Source organism: Topomyia yanbarensis, chromosome 3, assembly GCF_030247195.1.
Source record: "Topomyia yanbarensis strain Yona2022 chromosome 3, ASM3024719v1, whole genome shotgun sequence".
In the NCBI taxonomy this organism is placed as follows: Eukaryota; Metazoa; Arthropoda; class Insecta; order Diptera; family Culicidae; genus Topomyia; species Topomyia yanbarensis.
The window spans coordinates 342,329,534-342,352,060 of record NC_080672.1 but is presented as its reverse complement, the minus strand read 5'-3'; the positions used below and the strand labels follow the sequence as shown (position 1 = coordinate 342,352,060).

The following is a 22,527-nucleotide window of genomic DNA, read 5'->3' as shown; positions in this document are numbered from 1 at the left end:
ATTTACGTTTCTGGCTTACTTCAATGACGTGTGTTTAGTGCTGATAACTCCTCGCCTGTCCTGCACAGATGATTTCGTTTCATCCGCTAAATTCATCCCAACAACATCATGTAGCATGTCTTAGGATGAATTTGTGTATTTTAGAAGATGCTTCTTTTTATTGGAATAGTTATTAGGGTGGTTCTAATTTATCTAAAATACGATAATAAACTTTTTACTGATGAAAGATAGAGCTCCACAGTCTTCCACAAAGTTGTAAAGTAACTTATTTTGAATAAATTTGTTGAACATATTAAAGCTCTATCTCTTTTAGTTTTTGTTATACAAGAAATTTAAAAAAAAGATTAGGGTGTTCCTGAAAAAAACGTTTTTTTAGTATAACTTTCGTATCTTTTACTTTTTGTTAACACAACCTTTGAACAGCTTATTGAAAACTTCAAGCCGAGTATTTTTCTCCAAGACACCGAAGGTCTAACTTTTTTCTTTAAAAAGTTATGGACACTTTTCGTTAAAAAAATAGCCTATTTCAAGGCTCAATATCGCTGATGCGGGCACCTAAAATTGAATTCTGTTTCCACCACATGAAAGACCATACTTATTAGTATATTTGAGCAAAAATTGGCGAATACGATATTTTTTTAAAATTTGCAATTTAGATTTAAAGTTTGTAGTTTTGCAGGTTCAACGCATTAAAGCATTTACACACATATCGTTGTATTATGAAAAAAGCCACTTTCAAATATCATTCTCTCATCGCAGCAAGCTTTGCATAAGTGAAACGACTGTCAAAAAAGGTTTCTGATTTTATTCGTTTTAAATAAAACTAGTAAATATGGATATTAGTCGAAGAGAGTTGGCGAATTTGCTTATTGCTGGTAAAAAGACAGATGAACTGCTTAAGTTCATTACAAGTAGTAATCCAAATGTAAAATTGAGACTTGTTAATGTTCGAAAGAAATTTTATATTTTGTTAAAACAACCTTTGAACAGCTTTTAGAAAACTTCAATCCACGTTTTTTCATAACTCTGAAAGTCTAACTTTATACTTTCAAAAGTTATGGAAACTTTTCGCTCATAAATAGCCCTTTTTCAAATGTCATTATCTCTGATTGGGGCAAATAAAAGTAAGTTCGGATTGAACCATAGAAAAGAACATACTTTTAAGTATATTTGAGCAAAAATTGGAAAATATTATTTTTTTTAAGCATGTAATTTTAAATTTACTAACCAAAGTTTTAAATTTTATCGCATAGCGACATAAAAGAAATTGCCTAAAGCCTTTGTATTTCCTTTTCTGTTTTGCTTACATATCAACAATACAGAATGTGTTCATTAAAAATAATTTGGCTATGACAACAATTTATGATTTATATAAGGAGAATTTATTCAATGCCAATTAATTCAAAAGTAGATGCATTGCATTTTTAGGTATATCCAGCGAAATGTTGCTAGAACGTATGTATGTGCTATTAACAATCATCAACAGCAAATTGGGAATAATCTTTTTTTAAATTTCTTGTATAACAAAAACTAAAAGAGATAGAGCTTTAATATGTTCAACAAATTTATTCAAAATAAGTTACTTTACAACTTTGTGGAAGACTGTGGAGCTCTATCTTTCATCAGTAAAAAGTTTATTTTCGTATTTTAGATAAATTAGAACCACCCTAATAACTATTCCAATTAAAAGAAGCATCTTCTAAAGTACACAAATTCATCCTAAGACATGATACGGCTAAATTATACAGGTTTGTCAGAAAGTAAAAATTCCTCCTAAATTAGCGATCTGGACCACTGTGCACTGATGGTTATGAATCAAAATCTGTCTATGTGCAAATCTGAAGAAAAGAGCTCGGTGATCGAATTCACATGAAAGACTTTTTGACTGAGCTATGCCTGCCTGACCCCAGCAATGTTTTTCGATTAAGAGGTGATGGATAGTTCCCTTTGAACTGTCCTGGTTTTTTACTCGTTTGATATGGTCACCCTATTATCTGTCAGTGATATTCCAAACGGACAAACGACCTCTCAAAATACATGGATTTGACTCGTTTGGACTGACAAATAATTATTGTTCCAATTTTGACAGTGTCGCCACTCTCCTTATATAGGTCAAATCTGCAAATGATAGCCCTCTTTTTTCGCTTTCTCTTTCGTTTATTACAGTCGTGATTCGCTGGTTGGACACTTTTTAACTGGACCGCTTTTTAGTTGGACCTCCGATAGTTGGACCATTGTCCAACTAAAAAGCATCTGAACGTCAAAATCTCGTGTCAAATTAACTTTGACAATCAATCTGACAATATTTAGAGATGTGAACAGAAGCATTTACACTGACAACATCTTCTTTGGAGAGTTTTTGACACTTGTCAGTCGGTCCAACTAGCGAATCACTACTGTACTACGAAACCATAAAACTTTTTATACATTTATCAGTATGTTTCGAAAGGTCAAGGTTTTTACTTGCTGATTATGCATACAGTTGAAGGGAAATCAGAAAGGTGACCGAGTAATTCACGGAAGAGAAAGTAAACAATGAGAGGCTCTCTTTTGCAGATTGGACCTATTGGCAAAGATATTTCGCTTGGCCTGTGATATTCACTACAGAAATTAGCGAACAATGTCATTTTTCCACTGTTTTATTCATTCTTTCATTTACCTTGTTATATTAAATTAGGTAATAAACATCTCCTTTCGGTTTCGATTTTTTTTCTGATTTTTTCCGTTATGTCATTTTTACTTAATAATCAATAATCGTAATCATAATAATAATAGTTTTTTCTTCTCCGCATTATTTTCTCTACTATTTATTTCTCAGTTGTGGGTGCATCTTCCCCTCTCTCTCAACCACCGTTTTCTTACGAATACAGGAGTTTTGTTTCGTTAATAATTGTTAAGTAATATTTGCTTGCTCGTTAATCATAGATTGGTAATTGTAATTTCTGGTTTGCCCTCCCCACCGTTCGGTTTTTTTTCTCCAACGGTATCGATTCGGATTCCGTCCGACTGTCGCTTCGTCACGTCTATTTACATTTAGAATTCTGTCTTCAACACTCAACGCCTGCTCGGATGAGTGCCAATTGTGTTTTTTGTTTTATTTTACAATTCACTATTCTATGTTCTTTGACTGCATCAAATAGCTGTGCTCTGCTTGCTTGAATGGGTTTTTGAGCGTGTTGTTGGGTGATGTTTTTTTTGTTCTTCTTCTATGATCTGTTATGTTTGAAAGCGCATATATCGGTTACTTTGTTTGCAGAATATCTCTGACAGCCTAATCTGATTCATAAGACACCCGCAAAAGTGATTATCAAAGTCGTGACCCCTGACTGAGTACTCGACCTTCGCGGGTGTGTTGAACATTTGGGCAAAGCGAGGTAGGAATACTCTGGCTTGGTTGTTTTCCTATTTTTTGTCATTCATTCCGTTTTCTGAGTTATTGTTTTACGATTTCGATTTTAACAAAGTAAAAAAAACTGTATATCGATTTGATTAACGTGTGAGTGAACGTGTGTTTGTTTTTCTTAGTTTGTTGACTGATTATTTCCTTGCAATATTTTACTTGTGTGATGTACTTTTTATTGTGTTTCGACTTTTAACTAATGAGTAAAGTTCTTCATAAATGTTCTTACGAATTGTACATAACCTTGTCTCGGTTCAGAGTATTTGTTAAATTTCGCTTACTATTCTCATTCTGGGTTTTGTTTTCTTTTTTTTTATTTTGTTGGTTACTGACACTCGTATTGTTCGAACTCGTATGAGCTTCACAGTGTTCCCGCTTCCGGGGACAAGAAGTCTCAAATTTTAGAAAACCTAACGAAAATGTTTATATACTTTCGTTTGACTAAAATCAGTGCGCCAATTAGTCCAGAAACTGCATGGGAAGAGTTCGATTTAATTCAATCGTCTATTGTTCCTTTATGTTTTCCTGGAAAATTAACTTCATTTTCAAGATGACGTCTCTTTCACAACGAGTCCAAGGTTCTTCGGTTCGTTTAGGTATTTTCCGATCGTTCTCCGTTGGTTTATTTGATTTGCTTTTGGTTTGAGCCTGTTCTTTGGCAGTGGTGAGCGGATATGAAGACGTCACCTCTACCATTATGTTCTGACAGTCTGTTGGTTCGTTATTGTTTTTAGTATTAAAATAAAAGATCAAACAAAATTTGAATTCGTTTGCAGTTTCTGGAATCGATTTAGGTGTGTTGGTGTATGTATGGAAATAAAGGGGTCTAACATTTTCGATATACATATTTTATACTCCATTCGCTCTTTTTAGTTATATTTTGTGAGTGGAGTTATCATCATCTCTTTTTGCAATTAGTCAACGATTTTACATTTTTCTGTGTTCGTGTATTGATTTACTGGCATACTTGCAAGTTGTTTGAATTATATTCAATGTATAATGTATTGATTCCTTTTTTTGTTTAGTTATGTTTATCTCTATACGTTAGTATCGTTTAAAAACCATTTTGGCAGTGCATCAAAATTACATTATTTTACTCTAAATGTTTACTTGTATGCAGTACGCGCTATATTGTTTTCGTTACAGTTTTTTTGCGTTCCGCGAATTGTCTAGACGCCAACAGTCAACAAAACTATTGGTAAATTGTTCCTCTTGTATGGACTGGACAGTGGTACGAACTATCAGTAGCAGGAGAACTCGTTGCGGTTTCAAGTGAACTGGAGGTGATTTTCAATAAAAAATGTCCCGGTAATGAAAGTATTACGAATCGTAACAAAATGCTACATTGAAATATTTTAGCCAGGCTCCAAAGAGCGGTTACGTGTCCATTTCCTATTTTCAGTGTGAGAGAAATAAACATTCAAACCTACTCAAAATTTGAGTTCCCACTAATCAATTTAAAAAAAAACAAGCTATCTGTCAAAAATGAGTATCGATTTCAGTAGAATGAACCTTTCAACTAGCAAGCATTTGAGTGAAAAAACTTACATGTGCACGAAAAAGAATGTCGATAAAAGGTTGGAAAACATGTATAAAAGAATCGACGAAGAGATATTCATAAAACAAAAAGGTAAGTTCCTGCAGGTACTGCTGTTTTAAAATAACGTTCTTCAATTTGTAGCTTCATTACCACGAGATCCGATTCACAGGAAATTAAGTTGGAAAAAGGATCCCGGAATAGATTTCTGGGCAATGCATTAACAGAGAGAGTCAAGTAATTGGATTTTTAAATACTAGTGAAATTGTTTGTTACTATTGTATATTAGAAATAAGGAACGGTTAATTTTTCTATCTGGTCATAGAGTAAAGAGTACTCAATTTTGATATTTTCATCCCAAACTTAAAACTGAGTAATCGAGCAAGACCTACTTTTTGGTGACGTGCACTTTTTATGGAAATTGTGTGGTCGTGGTCACTCACTTTTGAGTTGTTTTCAACGGGTGTTTAGAGTATAAATATACGCAAAGAGTGACACAAAGGGTGAAGCCAAAATAAGTGAACCATTTGAGCACAATAAGAATGCTGCTTTGATACAGGAGCACCAGGGGGTGGACAACAGTTCTCATTGTGCTCGATTAGTTGACTTATTTTAGCTTCACTCGGTGCTTATCAGTTCTGTATAAACTGTGCGAGAAGCCGTGTCAACCTTTCGAGCAAAATCAAAGTCCACCTCTGTTACGTTGATGTCAGAGGTAGATTTTTATTGCGTTCGATAGAATTTTTAGCTTCACGCTTTACGTAACCGATGAAAACTTTGAAATTAGATGCTTTTTACGGTACTTCGATACATGATAAATATCTAGATATAAGATAAATATTGTACCAATTGCTCTTATTTATGGGAATCAGTAAAAAAAGATAAATATTACTTTCTTTGTTAATGGCAAATTATCGAATTATGAACTTTTGCATGGAAAATCCTTGGAAAATATTATGCAGCTCAGCTCGGCTTGACAGGGGCCCTTTGTCCAAAATATTGAACAAGGTTTTCTTTTAGTAACATTAGCGCTGTTATGGGTTTGATGTAACTAGTCAAAGAGAATATCATGGGTCAATGCTAGGTGGCGTGAAGACTCTTCTTAGTTTGATTGTTGTTGAAGTTATTTCAATGAGATTTTGACACTCAGGTATTTTTAGTTGTAAAATGGTCCAACTAGTGTAGGTTCAACTAAAAAGCAGTCCAATGAAAAAGGGTCCAATCAGCGAATCAAAACAGCACTCTGTGCTAGCAGAGGAGGATGAAAATGATGAAATCATTGGTAGACTAACTGAGTTTAAACAGTCTAGTCGATGATTTGTCGGGCCAGCGCAAATGACAGCAAAAACTGGCTGCCAAGACGATGTTAGTTACTGAAGAGACGAAGTCGAAATTCAAATCTGTGACTTACTAAAGTTATGAATTGTGTGCCCCGTTGAGAGAAACATAGTATGACAGTATGGGTTGTGGTACCGGTAGTACTGGTACCGAAAATCCCTGGAATACCGACCCATTTTTGGTACCGAAATATCGGTACTGAATACAAATAAGTACCGGTATTTTCGGTACCTTGCAAAACTTTTATCTGATTTAGAGCTGAAATTTTGAAGAGTATACTAATATCGTCATGCCTAGAAATCTATCCTGTAACTACGGGAGTCAAACGACAGACTAATCGGTAGAATGACACAAAATAAATAACAAAGAGATATTCGCACAAGTATGAAATCATTTCATCAGATCTGCGAATTGGTTTTCCATTCGTACATGTGAAGTTCTTACTCACGACGACAATGAAATCATTAAGCTAGAGCTTGAACATTGGCATGGGTTGCCAGTGTTTTCTTCCTGGAATAAGAGCTGCCAGTTTTCCGGCTTTTGTGTCCGCCTAACTCTATATATAGGAACTCTAGTGAGTCGCGGTACAAAATTCATTGGCATTGTAAACAAAATAAAGTGAACCTCTCGCTGTAGAGCATTGCATGAAAATGTTTAACCTCACCTATTTGACAGTTCAGAGAGTTTATTTACATGGTATTGAAATGTTTTGTTGATTCGATCATAGTATGAGAAACTTGGTTCGGTTCGATGCTAAATATTAACATCTTGTAAACTAGCTCGCTCAGTTGTAATTTGTCATCATCATGCCATGTTCCGTTAAATTTGGCATTTCGACTTTTGTTGTACATGCTAGGAATTATCTTTCGAAAGCTAGCAGCGGTCGTGACCAGAACCACCACCGACACGGAAATCAAAAAGGCGCACAAAAAACGCGCTACGATGGCACCCAGATAAAAAATCCAGAAGAATTTACGGTTTAAGGAGATCTCTAAAGCATATAAAGTGCTGTCAGATGAGAAAAATCGACGCATCTATGACCAGTACGACAAGGAGGGTCTGATGACCAACAGTTTCCGAGCGGCACTACCATAACACACGGCACCGGCGACACATTTATATCCACAACATACTAATGACTTATCCTTCCGAAAAAGTGAATAAAATTTACTCTATTTAAGCAAGAAACGTTTTGACTATGCAGTTTATCATTCGCGGCCTAATTATTCCCTGCCAATTTGAACAAGACAACAATTGCAGATAGCTTTATTGCGGTGCCATAATGATGCCAACTCGGGATGGAATATAACAAATAATTTCACCTTCCCAATATTCTTCCGGAATGTACAATCCTCTCCATTCTTATCAATCCTTCAAACTCCTTATCGTCAGTACTGAGCACTGTTTTGCATTTGCCGGCTACATCAACGACAATGCGATAATCGGTGAAATTTTTGCTTCAATGTAACTTGAACACGAATAATAAATTGTTGAACTTGTTACCTATAAAGTTCAGGTAAACTTCATCTAAAAATGAGTTATCAATCGGGTCATATTGTTAGGACTTATCCCATGATCGAACAAACAACTGTGTACAAATCCTTATCCATCATCCAGAAATCAATCGTTTTATAAACCAAAGCTTGATCTTGTGATTCAGCATATGCCAACGGGGTTTCCCCCCAGCATCGATTGAACCAGGTTCCCAATGTTCCAATCCTTATCCTTCTTAAGTTGATTTTCTTCAAAGAGCATCGAAAGTATTCACCCAAGTTGAATCAAAAATTTTGCAAGTCCATGTAAACAAACTCTCTGAACTGTCAGAATAGTTAGGTTATACACTTTCGTGCAGTGTTCTATGTTTTTGACAGGTATATGAATGAATTATTTTAGCATCAGTGATGCCAGGTCTATTTAAACAATAGCTTGCAGTAAAAATATAAAAGTCTGCAGATTTCCGCAAAAATCTTCATTCAATTTGACATAGAAATGTAGTGTGTTGATATTTTCAATGATTAGAAACGTTGAAGGCTGGGTAAAATTAGCTGGCTTAGGCTTTGTTCTGCTAAATACTCGTAATCTGCAAAAATCTGCAGCGAAACTGCAAAATCCGCATATTTAGTAATATATATGCAGATCTGGCATCGTTTTAGTATTCCCCACAGGAAATTCATCCAAATGGTGTAAAAATACGGGGACACAAGGCAAGATAGGTATTCAGAATATGGAGTTAAATGAGCAGCTCGCATAATTTTTGATTTTTTCAATAGTTAGAGGTACCAAATCATCGCGGCAATATGCAGTAACGCATCGGGGATAAAAAAGGAAGCATTCTAGCATATAAAATTTTTTGACGAGAAAGGTCTATTTGAACGGAAGAGAACTGTTACGCGTGCAATACATTATTTTGTAGCGTGTAGATGTAAGCTCGTAATTTACGAACTGGAAACTATCATTATAGCACAGTTTTGCTCTATGATGGGTATTAATTTCACCCATGATCAAACTCGTTCGATTTAAACTATGGACCAGAAAAGTAGTATTAAAAGTTTAACGTTAATAACTCACGTTGCACTGAAAGGATTATTTTTAACTATTTGGTCAAAAATAATTGCAATGGCGTTGTATTAAATTTTAAAAGATTTACAACGAAGAAAAAATAACGGAAACATGATTTTTTTTTTGGAAATTTTATCTTATCAAAATAAACAATGTTTAGATTAGTCTTCTTAGTCACGTAATTTTATCTATACAGAAACGAACACCGATTTAGTACCTATAACCTTTGGATTTGAAAGGCGCATGAATTGTTTCGAATGGCGTAATTTGCGATTTGCTGACGGGCGGGAAAGGTAGTAACTGGCAATAAGAGCAGAGGAAAGAGCCGTGATGTTCAAAGGAGAGGAGCAGACATACCATCCCGTTCAAAAAAAAAATACGGATGAGCATGGTCAGGCGATTTAAACAGTTTGACATTTGACTCAACTCGCCTGTGCTAATTGCCCCTAGGAACAAATGCAATTTGCGAATGCGATTTAACGGCAATTTCAATAATTATAGACAAATTTCCTGGCGGCTGAAATGGACTTGGTTGTTTTTTTGCGTTTTCCAAACATGGCGGTTCATGTTTGTCTTAAGCTTAAAATTTTTTTTTAAACAATTGGCGTGTTTTCGCTTGTATTTTGTTTCTCTAGTGCACTTTATTTAACAAACGAATGTGGGGAATTGTGGAATCGTGTGTAAGTATAGTGGAACAAGATCTCTGACCTAAAGTCTTAATGAAAGTCAGATTGTTGTAAGTTTCAATTTCACCATTGATTCTTCCTATAGTTTGGTGGTGATTACCTAGTGTACTGATAAGTTTATGTGAGTAGATAATTAATCCGAAAATAAGTATTATTTGTAATTTTCATGTTAGGCAATTAAGGGCGATAAAATGGCGCGTTCCGTTGGCGATTTGGGGATGATTTTAAGGGCGGGTAGGGCAGCAAAAAATGACGGCGGCAAATCGCCCAAATGTTGCAATTGAAATAGCCCCCTAATTGCCAGCAATTTGCTGGCAAATTGAAGGGCAATTAGCGCATCCGAGCTGGCAAATAGCCCTCCGTTAGCCAGAAACATGCCCTTTTTGACTGGGATACTGTTGCATTTGGCCACTGTGCATTGAATTGTGCTCGAAAGGTGGTAGAAAAAAGAATCCTTATTTCTAGTTTCTACCAGCTATCCAAAGTGAACAAAACTGCGCTGCTCTAAAATGCTACTGGTAAAATGTGAAATATTGTTCCAAAGCATTCTCGTTGATCTGAATACTTGCTAAACTTGTTAACTTTATTAATGAAATCATGATTTTGAACATCTAATTTCACTCTGGAGTGTTTTTTGCTATCTTAGAAAAAAAAGTTCGAGTACCGGTATTTTACCGGTACTACCGGAACTGAGGGTTTTAGTAGTGTCCGATGGAATCGGGGTAGGGCACTGTGAATAGTATAAACGGCGAGAGCTCTTTGGTGGACATTGCATTCAATGAGGTTTTATACGTGCCAGTTGACTCGCATTAGTGAACAAGCTGGTGAAGAGAGGACTGAAAGTGGAGTTCAGTGGCTCATGATGGGGTATTTTGTCTGCGCAAGGCTATTGCAAAATCGCGTGAAAATTTGTTCGTGAAGCTCTCCCTCTTATGAATTGCCAGTATACCTGGCATCGCCGGCTTGACGACCGGGATCCAGCGCCATTGGATGAGATCCGGAAGAACGAGCTAAGTGATGATCTCAAAACCAGGGTTGCGGTATCCGGCAGGTTTGTCAACCTTGCTTTGAAGGTAAATCAGCTAGAATTCCATTTCCTACGTTTCCAGACTGATATGTGCTGGCCGATGTCATATGTGACGCCGGGAGGTGCTTGGTATTTCATGACAATCATCGACGATCATAGCAGATACACCGTCGTGTGTTTACTGAAACATAAAACCGATGCGACTGGATGTATTGTTTATGGCTTTGAAAGTTGTATTTTTATTGCACTTCGCTATCACACTTTTTTCACGGTTGCCAAATCAACAAAAAAATGACTTTCCATCAAATATAAAAACAGCGAGACTGGCAGCCATGCTAACCTTCCAGATAGTAAAAGTAAGAAGAAGTCTGTTTCTGACACTTTCAAATGTCTGTCAGTTTAAAGGAGTTGCACTTTCGATTACACTTTCGATTCATCACATTTTCACACTGTGCAGCTTGATTTGGTGTGAACTGTGCAATATAAAGCGATTTGTTGCGCACGTCAACAACATGTTTGGTAGGGTTCCATGTGCTATGATCAGATGGCGGAGGTGACTATACCGGCATTGAACAAAAAAAGTTTTATGAACAGGAAGGCATATAGGCACAGTTTACAGCGGCCTACTTCCAGCAGCAGAACGGAGTGGTCGAGCGAAAGAACGCTCCCTCCTACAGACACTTTATACACAGATTAGCGAAGTGTCAAAATTTGCAGCCAAACGGACTGTCAAAAAGTGCAGCCAAACGAGCATGAGGGGTTTGAGAGGGGAAGTGCAAGAGGAAGCCCATGCAAAGCTTATGGGAGCTTCCGTGATGCCAGTTTACATTCATGGTTGCTAGTTTTACTGTTTTTCTCTCCGCTAGTCTGTTATATAAAGTGTCTGTACTCCCTCCAAGGGATAGTCACTTGTATGCTGCTGGATGCAGGGCTTGATAAGAAGTACTGGGGGAGGCGTGGACACTGCCGCGTGCATGCAAAATAGTTTGCCATTGCGTGGATAGAACACCTTATGAAAGGTGTAATGGTAAGAAACCAACACTAACCCATTTGTAGGTGTTCGGTAGTACAGCATTTATTCATATCGCCGACGTCAAGCGGTCGAAGTTAGACAGTACAGTGTTGTCCGTGGCTTACTGTAATGATAGAAAGGTCTATAGATTCCTGGACACGAATACGGATGAAATTATCATTATTCGCGATGCTCCATTAGCGGAGCTTCAGGAGGAGCTAGCAAAATCCCGGTGGATTGCTTCCAGCGGAATGACTTGTTGAAGTTGAGATTGTGACCGACAATGAGGAATACCAGTCACTGATGGATAACAGAACATGGAAACTTATCGAACTGCCTGTAGGTCGTACAACAATTAATAATGATGTGCCGTTTCAAAGCCCGGTTTGTACCAAAAGGATTCTCTCAGAAATTCGAGGTCGATTTTGATGCCGTTTTTGCTCCAGTACAAACTCAGACAACGTTGCGTGTTCTTCTAACGATTGCCGGTCAGATGAAACTGCATGTTAATCATGTGGACGTTAAGAGTGTTTATCTGCATAGAAAGCTCAAGCAAGAAGTGTACATGCACCAATTTTTTTTTCTTTGTCGGTTCGACAGCATGAAGTAACAAGTTACTTTACGCTTGTCCGGACATGCCGTAGACTCAGGTGATTCGCATTTCGAATGCCAAAAGACCCTGACTCCTACGGTAGCAGACAAAAAGTTAAGTCGTCGGTGAGTTCTAAGCTTGCATGTATGATCCTTCCACGCTTTTCTAAACTTTTTCCCTTCAACACCTTGCTCTCCCTTGAGTACTATGCCTCTAAATATTGAATAATATACTTCACCTTCCAGTCCCTTGCTAATTAAATGCCGTAAAAACTGTTGATACATGCACCAACCTAAAGGTTTCTTCCAGAACAGGAGAAGTTCGTCTGTTGACTCGAGCGAGCGTAGTCTTTTTTTGGTTTGAAGCAGGCGGCGCGGGTGTGCAACGAGACTATCAGCACGATGTTGAAGAAGGTTGGTTTCATACAGTGAATGTCCGATCTGTCTTAAGGCTCAAGTTACCTCAAGGCTTGGTAGTATGCGTAAGAAAAATTGTGTTCAGCTTTGCCACCAGATTATCCATTTAAACCTTTTCAAAACTCTAAAAGAAGAATATCAGTCGATTTATTAGATCATCACGATTCAATTCATGCAAAATACCTGCTGGAAAAACCATCGGCTTAGCTGGATGGTGCTTTTGAAAAAGTGGCTGTGATTTTTTATCACACTACCACACCGAGCTGGGGTACGCAACACAACTGCGCAATGAAAAAACCACAGCCACTTTTTCAAAAGCACCATTTAGCTAAGCCGATGGTTATTCCAGCAGGTATTTTGCATGAATTGAATCGTGATGATCTAATAAATCGACTGATATTCTTCTTTTAGAGTTTTAAAAAGGTTTAAATGGATAATCCGGTGGCAAAGCTGAACACAAATTTTTCTACGCACACTACCAAGCGTTCAATTCTAACACATGCTTAAAAAAGGTAACTTGAACCTTAATTTATGTCGATGAATTATTGTGGCAAGTCCGTCTCAGGAGGAGATCAGACTGACAAAAGGATCACTGGAAAAGAAAATTTTGTTGGCGTCTTTGGCAGAAATTTGTCAGTTTCTCGGTCTAAGAGTAACCAGAGGCGAGAAAAGGTATTTCAGCCTTTATTTGACACGGTCCAATGCGTTAGCACAACTGAGCCGTGGATCTTTTAAGTTTTTACAATATAAGTAAAAATAAAAAAGAATTAAGGATGTCTATCTGTCAGATCTTGTTGACGCAGTTTGCTGCTGCGTGTTGAGATCCTTTTCCTTAGCGGTGAAACCGCCTGGGGGACATTCAGTTTACCTTCTCTCGCGTTATTGTTTCCGTCCATATCATCATCGGTACTGCTTTCTTGCTGTTCATGATCAGATGTTCTTATTTCGTCGCTGTTGTGCTATCTTATGACAAACGCCATTTTGGGGTAAACTGAGTTAGATATGCCACATTACTTGTTTGAAAATTCTCTACAAAGTGGCGTTTTCAGAATTTTGAAATTCTACTTGGTTACTTAGATATAGCGAGAAACGTGATGAGAAATTGTGAGTTTTTTGCGTCAAATCACTGTATCTAGGGATTTGCTCAAGTTATATTGAAGTTTTAGATGTTTTTATGTGTGAAAATGTCTGAGGAACGCAATGGCATAAACAGTTTCAAAAGGAAATTACACGAGTTGTGAGAAAAACACAGTTTTAGATTTAAACTGGAAATAAAGCATATTTGGCAACACTGCAATCAAAAATGACAATTTTTTCTAGATTCCCTGACTCATTTTCTTCAAAATGCATTTCACCGATTGTTTATAGACCATACGAACGCAAAGATATGAATAAAAGTTAAAAATTGATGGTTTTTTTCTATGGAAAATTTTCCATGCACGATTATGACACGTCATACAAATTTTGTCATCAATACACGCCTATGACACGTGTGAGTGCGACTTTTGTTTACATTCATAGTAAAAACTCGCAACATAGTCAACTGATCTTCGTAATATTTGAGAGATTAATGCAGAATAGATAGAAGCATCAATTGTCTTCTTTGGATTGTTTATACCATTTATAAGTTTCAAGATATTCAATCTCAAACTTTAAAAATCGTTTTTCTCGAAATGTGCTAAATGGCGCTTGTCATAAGATAGCACAACAGCGACGATTTGTTTCTTGTTCTTACGGATCACTGTTGTAAATCCGTCTTCATCGGAATTTGCTTCTTTGTTGGCGATGCTGGTTGTTGATTTAGGAGTGGCTGTCGTGGTCGTTATACCTGCATTATTGGTTGATTGGATCGTTGTTTTTGATTTATCTGTAAGCGTCGGTGGCAGCTTGTTAGAGTTGGCTGTAGTAGATGAGTTTTGATTAGTTGCTTCGGCGCATATTTTTCCGTAATGGGCTGTATGATTACAGAATTGGCATGTTGGGGTCTGCCCGGTATATGTGATTAGCGTTGTTTGCTTATAGGTCACGCATTCCGTCGGTGATTTGCATTCGATAGTCATGTAAGAAGGTATTGGTTTAGTCATTCGCATCCTCACAATACGAACGCCGTTGGGAATACCGGGTCCAGGTGTCATTCGTAATAAATTCTACTTCTCCATATTGTGACATGATTCATTTGATGTAATCTTCCCTAGTGCGCGGGGCCAAATCATGAATACGCACAACCACCATGTCGTTTTCCATATGCACGGGGATCTTGATTCTGGTGTTATTAAATTCGACCTCGTGTTGCATATTGTTCTTTGCAATGAAGTGATCAAAACACAGTTTTTTACGTGATGTAGCTGAATGTACGTAACTTCAGCGAGATTAAGCTCCATTTTATCTTTAACTAATTTTTCCACTTCCTGAACTGTGGGTCTGTCACGAGTTTCGGTCTTGTTAACGCAAAGGGCACAGACTAACAGACATAACACTATAAGGAAATTCCCTCAAAAAACGGTCTCAAACACTCATTTACTGGTAGGTTACCCCTCAGGTTTGGGAGCAATTTTTCACTAGTGGTCTATTCCCCGTATGCTTCATATGGCAGTGGCGCCATAATTTCAAATGTGGCCACAGTCCCAACTACAAATGTATTTAAAATGACTGTTAAAGCGGACGAAGCTTTGTTTTTAAGTGTTATGTCTGTTAGTCTGTGCAAAGGGTTCGAATTCGTTTTAATTTTAAAACTTTCAATGCTAGAATTTCTCCTTGCGAGGAATGGCTCTATGGCTGGATGAAGCGACATCTTGAGGAATTCGTACACACTAAATTTTTTCTGTCGCATCTCAGCTTTTTTCGCATCTTTTGCCGAAATCTCAGTAAACAATTATTTTGCTGAGATCCCACTAAAAGTGACGTTTGATTGCTGCGACTCGGAAAAAAATTCATTGAAAATCAGCAAACAAATCTCCTTTACTGAGCACCGAGCCGATGCTGGTGTCTATTGTCATGAAATGAGATTAAACCAATCTTATTCGCTTGGTAGATACTGTATCGTTTTCAAAGTAGAAATCCTCGCGAGTTTGTGTGGCGCACAATCGGCACGTCAACGGGTAATTTGCGACAAAAGAATTTATTGTTACCCTGACAATCAGACAAAAGCTTTTAGTTTGTCAGATTCGAGATCAAATTTAGTATACATGTCGAAATAAATTTGAAGAACTTAGCATTTCAAATGCTATCTACCTTTTATGGGTATTACTGAAAATGAATGGGCGGACGCATTGACTAGAGCTGCGATTGACCAGAACTAGTTTTACCACTATCGATAAGTTGTAGATTCGCTCTTGGGCTGCATCCGAACTTGTCAACCATTGACACTAGGGTTCGCAGTACCGACCCTTTGTGGTGAGAACCGGTACTACGGTACTGAAGCTTTCAGTACCGGTAGAGTACCGGTACTCGAATACTTTTTAAAAAAATCGAAAAAAGTGTCAAAGTGAAATTGAATGCTTAAACCGAAAACCTTATTCTCAGATCATTAATTTGTGCTGATCAAAAAAGCATGTTTATTGTTTTTAATTGCTTCGGAATGGCATGACTCATTTCACAGAAGATATTTTTCGTATGCGGCACCTGCTTTTATTTCGAAATCTAGGCTACTTTGAAATCAATAACTGCTACGCGGTGCGACTTTCGTCGACTTCAACAGATGGTGTATGTAAGAAACCCTATTAACAATAGCAAATCAAAGCGAGAATGTGAATCCGTGCAGGTTGCTCGCATTTCCTCTCTTGCTTTTCTGTAAATTGGTTTCGACCTTTCTGTCGTTTGCCTACTGTTCTCTAATGCATACCAAGGCTCCTTGATTTCCTGTAAACTATGGAGCTTTGCTGAATTTTCCGATCACAAGAAATAACAAATTGCCACATTTGAAACAGTTCACCAAGTCTAAAATTGTTAGCTTCTAAATCGCTGTTCGTTCTTTTATAGATAAAGGTTTAAGAGCAAACCAAATACAGACATGACATAGACCATAGTCTTATTACGCGCCACCCAGTGAATAATGGAAAACAATCATAATGTTGCTAATAAAAAAATAGTGCAGGAATTTAAACAAACCGTTCAGTACAACGGGAGCTAGTAATGTTTAACTTCTAGAACTATTATGATGATGGCCCCACCTGATTTCCCCACAAAGGTGTTAGCTCAACGATTAGAAGATATTTAATATAATTAAGTCATCTTCCAGTCATTTTTAAACAGGTCCACCTAGAGAGTCCACATATTTTTCATGAAAATATTGTATGGTATCGAAAATACCGGTACTGGCTTTTGTTCAGTACCGGTATTACGGTACCAAAATTGGGTCGGTATTCCCGGGATTTTCGGTACCGGTATTACCGGTACCATAACCCTAATTGACACAGCTCGAAAACTTGCGTTCAAGCAAAAACTTTACTACTGGAAGTGAGCCCGGAAATTACAACGAAATTGTTGCATTTTTCCAAGCACATTTGCAGTATTCTAGTCAGGGCACTGACTGGATATTGCAAAGTCAACTAACATATGGCTACTATACAGCGTGCTGAGTATTATTCTTGTGATCTTTGTGAATCCGCTTACGGAACTTCAAATCGTTCGATATGTAACTGCTTTGCAGAATGCAATTGTCTTTCCGGAATTTAGCTTCTCCATACATAGATGAACTTATGCACAGGAAGTTAAAATTCAAGGATATACTATAGTTTCTCACCCAGTGTGGTAAAGAACTATAGGCTTTATCAGTAGAGTTCGTTATTCCTTCGTGAAGAATCCATCATGTGCTTGTGTTGTGTTGTCAGTTTCTATTTCCCTACCATTTCTCGTTCACCTACCTTTCCATTACCACCGAGAAAATGATGACGCGACATGGCAAGGCACAAATCTCCAAATAACATGCGGAATAGCCAATCTATTCTGATTCCTGATTCTAGGTAGAGCGGACATACAAGGAGACTAGCGACTGACGGCTCAAGGTCGGTCAATCTGGAATTCTGCAATACATTTGTTCACTATTCGGTGATCCTGGATTGTACAACTCCGATGATAATAACCTCTTGTGGAAATATATGAATGCAGCCTCGTTAAGATACTAGCGCCACCATACCAATATAATCCGAACTAGGGAAATTACTAAATCGGCCGTTTTGAGTTCACTATCTGATCAGTTGTCATTTCAGTTTGACTCAGCAGCGTGTCAGGATTCAAGTATTCACCTCTTAACACAATTAAGACGCTCGAAATGATCGTCTGTTCTCTGTGGTCACAGTTTGTGAAAAATGACGTTGCGCTTGTTTCACTCACACTGAAAAAAAATTTCACATCTGAAGCTGCATCGAGTTGGGATAGAAATTTTTGAAAAGAATTCAAAATTTCTCCACGATATCGCGATTTTTGAAAATATTATCCGTGTTGACGTTTTATTTTTGCTTTTTGAAGTCCAGAAAATCGCGAGAAAAAATGAAACAATTCCGTTTCGTTCTATCGTCGAAGTAAACTTTTTTTCTTTCAACAATATTAATCTTAGAACTAATATCACAACCTAAACAGTTAAACTAAACAATCTGTTTTTTCCTTTTTGTTATTCAAACCTGTTCTATAGAGATAGAATTTGACGTACCTAATCGAATCGATGTAAAATCAAAATACAAATCCGGTCTTTTTGCGTTAAATTCTCTTTTGCTGTTATCCTAAACGTTTTGGCGTAAAATGTGCTGTAAAAACTCAGCTTTCCTGTCATTGATGTCATTGTGACACCTATGAATATAATGTTTTTTTTACTATAAATTCCTTCAGCATTTGAACGAGATATTTAAATAAATTAATGTGTACGGTAATACTTTTAGTTTGTCGATCTTGCATCGGACGTCCTTTGTAAGGACCTCTCACTTAAAAAAAATCTTTTCGGGATAGAGATTAATCTGAGTTCCGTTTTTTTCTTCTCTGACGATCAGCAATTTTTAAAATTGTAAGTGGTTTCCTTCTTCTTTCTCTTCTTCTCTTCTATACAGTTCGGGTTCTTCGTTTAAAAAACATTTAGGTTAGTTATTTTTCATTGAGATATCTATGTTTACTAGTATTAAACTGAATTATCACTTTATACATACGTCTCCTTCAGTTTAGAGCAATTACTTCTGTTGTTTGCGAGAACAAGAGCACTGAATCTAATTCAGCCTGTCGAGCCCTTGTCTGCGCCTAAACTTTTAATTAATTTGTGCAAAGACAAAGCTACTTAGTTAATATTTGGTTTTGTAAAATAAAATATCAAAAAGTGTACAAAAACGTAATTTCGATCAATTTACTTTATATATATTTAGTTACTTAGTTACGGTATTGGCTACTTAGTAATATCCGCTCGCACTGACCAATCGCACGCGTCTCATTCTATTTATACATACACTCTACATTGTTGTGTTGATTTGGGTTAACCTCGCAGTTTCCAGAATGTCTGGAAACGCTGGCCGAACGATGCCCCGAGATCATCCGATTACACTTTTGTTATTGATTAGTCTAAATTTAATTTCCTAGTGCATTCTCTTATCGACTAGATGCTCTATGCGGTAAACGCTATTCTATACAGTCATCGTATTAATCAATTAATTCAAGTAGGCTTTGCTCTTAAGCTAGCACTGCAACATTCCGATGTGAATCACCTCCCGTGTGTTACTGTGATAGCCTTCAGTGTCCCGAACAAAACAAATACCGATTAGACGAATGATTAACGAAGAACATACGCTGACAACGAAAACCACTGTTATTTTGTCATCACACACTCACATACACAAACAAAACCCGTGCGCTCGCATCTACACAAATCTAGTAAACTCATTTGGCGCCGATGAAAGCGACTGTTGCTCTGCTGCTCCTTCTGGCGAATGTAATCGGCGCACTTGCGAGCCCTGGTCCGTACGACTCGTACCAGGCCGTTCATTCGGAGCGAGTGGCTTACGTTCCGTCGCCAGCGTGCCGTTCCGGCGGACCGGGAGCCCAGACCGGCGCGTCGTCCAGTGCCGGACCCGGTCAGACTGGCACTACTGCTCGTGTTGGCAATGTCGTTGAAGGTACCACCGCCGGTGCTTTCTTCGTTGGTTGCATTACCACTGAAGTACAGTGGACAGCCGTACAGTTCCTGGCACTGGGCACAGGGAGGTGGCGGCTGTCCGTTGGACTGATCCGACTGGGCTGGCGAGGGTGAGTGATGCTGGCATTGTTCCTGCTCGCGGATAAGGTTGGAATAGGCGTGAAAGTATAGTCGGTTCTGTGCTGTCAGATTGATGTGGTAAGATTTGTTGAAGAACTGAGAAGCAGCGGCCGCGTTAGCCGTCGATGCGGTGATACTGAACGGCGGCTGTTGGTTTAATGAAACCGAGCTTCCCAAACGCTGCCGATTATCGCTGTTTGCGTTCAGGGTGTTATTGGCGGAGTTGGCGTTGGTAATGCTGGTTGTCGACCTAGTTGTGTTCAACCGAGGCCTGGACGTGGGCGTGGGCGTGACCGTATTAACCAGTTTGTCATCGCTCGTGTTTTGATTGATGTTACGATAGGTTTGATTGTAGCTGCCCAGAAAAATTGAAGAAGACGAGGTTGAAGAAGCCGACGACAAGTTCTGGCTAAGATTCACCGAATTCCTAGTAAGGTTGGTTTGTTTCTCAAAACGCTTCAGATCCGGCGATATTATACTGTAGACGTTCGCCGCAGTAGTGTTTGTTGTTGTCGATAGCGTCGAGGTGAAAACGTTTCGCTGCTTCAGTTCCAACTTGTTTCCGGATGAACACGACAGCGCAACTGAGTTATTCAACCGTTCTTCGCTGTAGCTTCCCTTCCTATCACTCTTCGGTGTGTCACTGCTCTTGATCAGGTAGTCGCAGTTATCTACCGTGCAGATGTCGTAGTTACTGTGGTCTAAAAAATGATTCGTGCAGCAATTTTCCACTATCTCACTCTCGTGATGGAATATTATTGCATTCGCTTCGTCACCGTTTTCCGCACGCCAAATTGAGACGGTTTTGAACTCCGACGAAGCCGACGGTGATGACTTTTTCAGCAGCTCTTCGATCTTACAGTTGGATGAACTCTGCGGAGGTGGCGTCGGTATCGGTATCGGAGGTAGCGGTTGGTGCTGGATTCGATTCGGGCTGTAGTCATTGTCGCTGCTGTCGTATCGTCTCCGTTCGCTCGCCGTCTCACTTACATCGGCTCCACCGGATTCGGTTCCGCTGCGTCCGCGGCCACTGCTCCCGGCATCTACCAAGCTCGATATCGAACTGATTCTTGACTTGTTCGATTTGCTTTCGTCTAGTCCGGCGAGAAAGTTCCACTTGATTTTCGACGGGGAATGAAACAACTCCGGAATGTTGATGTCTATGTCGTCGAAGTCGTAATCATTGGTCGCTAGTTCCGAAAGTTGGCCAATGTTTTCGATCGTAATTTTGGACGGCGTAAGGATCATTTGACTGCCGGCGCTCCCTTTCTTGGCACCTCGTTCGCCAACATGCTGCAGTTGACGTTGCGTGGTCGATGTCGTTGAGCTGGTCGTTATGGACTCACCAGGTTGATCGCTGGACGTACTCTCTATAATTGACAGGATTGATCCAGTGATGCTGTTTTCCTGCTGGCTGTCATTGTAGTCACTACCATCGGCCGGTGGAAGTGGTAGCGGCTGCATGCGTGACAACTGGTCACGACTTTGCCCCATAAAGTGTCGTCGTTGGTCTGACTCTATTTGTTTCATTTCTAGAGCAGTTTGGATCTGAGTTTGCGCCTGAATTTGTCTTATGTTTTCGCCGCTGATCGAACAGTAGGAGTTTTCGCTCTCGTCGGCGGTGTAGTAACTGCACTGAAATCGGGCTGGGTTTATGTTGAAGTTGGAGATGGTAGCATTGGATCCGCTGTCGTGTAGAAAAGAAGGTGACTCGTGACCTCCTCGACTCCTGTAAGTTTGCTGTGAATGATGGGAATGGTGGGAACAACAGCTGACACCACTAAGCGGAGTAGCCCGCTTGGAACGGCTTCCGCCACTACGCGGGGTGCTTCGGTTGCTGCGGTGACTGACCCGCGACGTACAGCTCACGTTCGACGGTCGACGGGACACGCTACGGTTCACGATGAAGTACTGCTGGATCTCTTCATCGTCATCCGTCGTGGTGAGATTACCCCGCGAACAATGGCAGGTATCGACGTGAATTGTCGAAGCACTTCCCCTATGGCGTTCGTCTTCGGTGCACGTCGCCGTGGTGCCAGCGGCTTCCTCTTCCGGTGTTTCCTCATCGTCGGTTCTCGTTTGCCTCGCATGAAAGCTGGTGCTGCTGGTACTACTAGCTTGCCGACGGTGATGGTGATGATGATGATGGTGATGGCTTTGACCACCGCCGGAACTGCTGGCAGTCTCGCTACGAAGACTCATTCTGCTTCTGTTCAGACTGTCGCACTTCCGGCTCATGCCCGGAGTCGTGTTCCGGCTGCTGCTGCTGCAGTGATGGTGGTGAAGGTGCTTGGGCGGCTTACGCTGACCACCGTCAGCATCACCGTCGCCGCCGTCATCGTCATGCTCGATGCTGACGTACCGCGAGTTGGCAATTGAGTTAGGAGGAGTCGAGGCGGTGCTTTTCAGTCAAGGCCCTGTGTTCTGGCAGACAGGTACTTGCTGATGATGGTGATGGGGCGCACAGGTAGGAGTTCGCATTTGAGTGTTTCTTGCGTTTTCGGCACAACGTTCGGAAGCAGCTGTTGTTGCGTCGTCGTTTTTTGGGAAAGAAAAAGAAAAAGAGATGTTAGTCGTTACTTGGTTTAGAATCAGTTATATTATATGTTGAAATGCTCTGCAATGGCGGCAATGCTTCGACAGCAATAGAGAATCAAAATTCGAAGAATACAGATACTGAACATGCAACTATGAATCGTATCCTTTTAATTATAATGGATCATTGCATCGGA

The 22,527-nt window shown here is 39.3% G+C and overlaps 2 protein-coding genes across 18 annotated transcripts in view; both read right to left on the bottom strand.

The window, feature by feature from the left end:
* Window positions 1-2,623: 2,623 nt before the first annotated feature.
* LOC131693702 (uncharacterized) lies at window positions 2,624-22,170 on the bottom strand. Its single transcript, XM_058981773.1, has 2 exons — window positions 13,091-22,170; window positions 2,624-12,595 (listed from the first exon to the last, which is right to left on the bottom strand). Exon 1 carries the CDS (start codon window positions 22,031-22,033, stop codon window positions 19,349-19,351), a length of 2,685 nt encoding a protein of 894 aa, XP_058837756.1. The 5' UTR covers window positions 22,034-22,170; the 3' UTR covers window positions 2,624-12,595; window positions 13,091-19,348.
* The window catches only part of LOC131693700 (glucose transporter type 1), a 704,006-nt gene continuing 703,621 nt past the window's right edge, over window positions 22,143-22,527 (bottom strand). For 15 of the 17 annotated variants that reach the window (XM_058981755.1, XM_058981754.1, XM_058981753.1 and 12 more), the window contains one exon: window positions 22,143-22,317. In XM_058981755.1, coding sequence (XP_058837738.1) covers window positions 22,205-22,317 — 113 coding nt within the window. In that variant the 3' untranslated portion in view covers window positions 22,143-22,204. The remainder of the gene's footprint in view (window positions 22,318-22,527) is intronic. The other 2 variants (XR_009306301.1, XR_009306302.1) reach the window with 1 other exon arrangement.

Coding starts and splice junctions, on each gene's coding strand:
- LOC131693702 (XM_058981773.1), bottom strand. CDS start 22,033: ATGAGCCGGAAGTGCGACAGTCTGAACAGAAGCAGAATGAGTCTTCGT.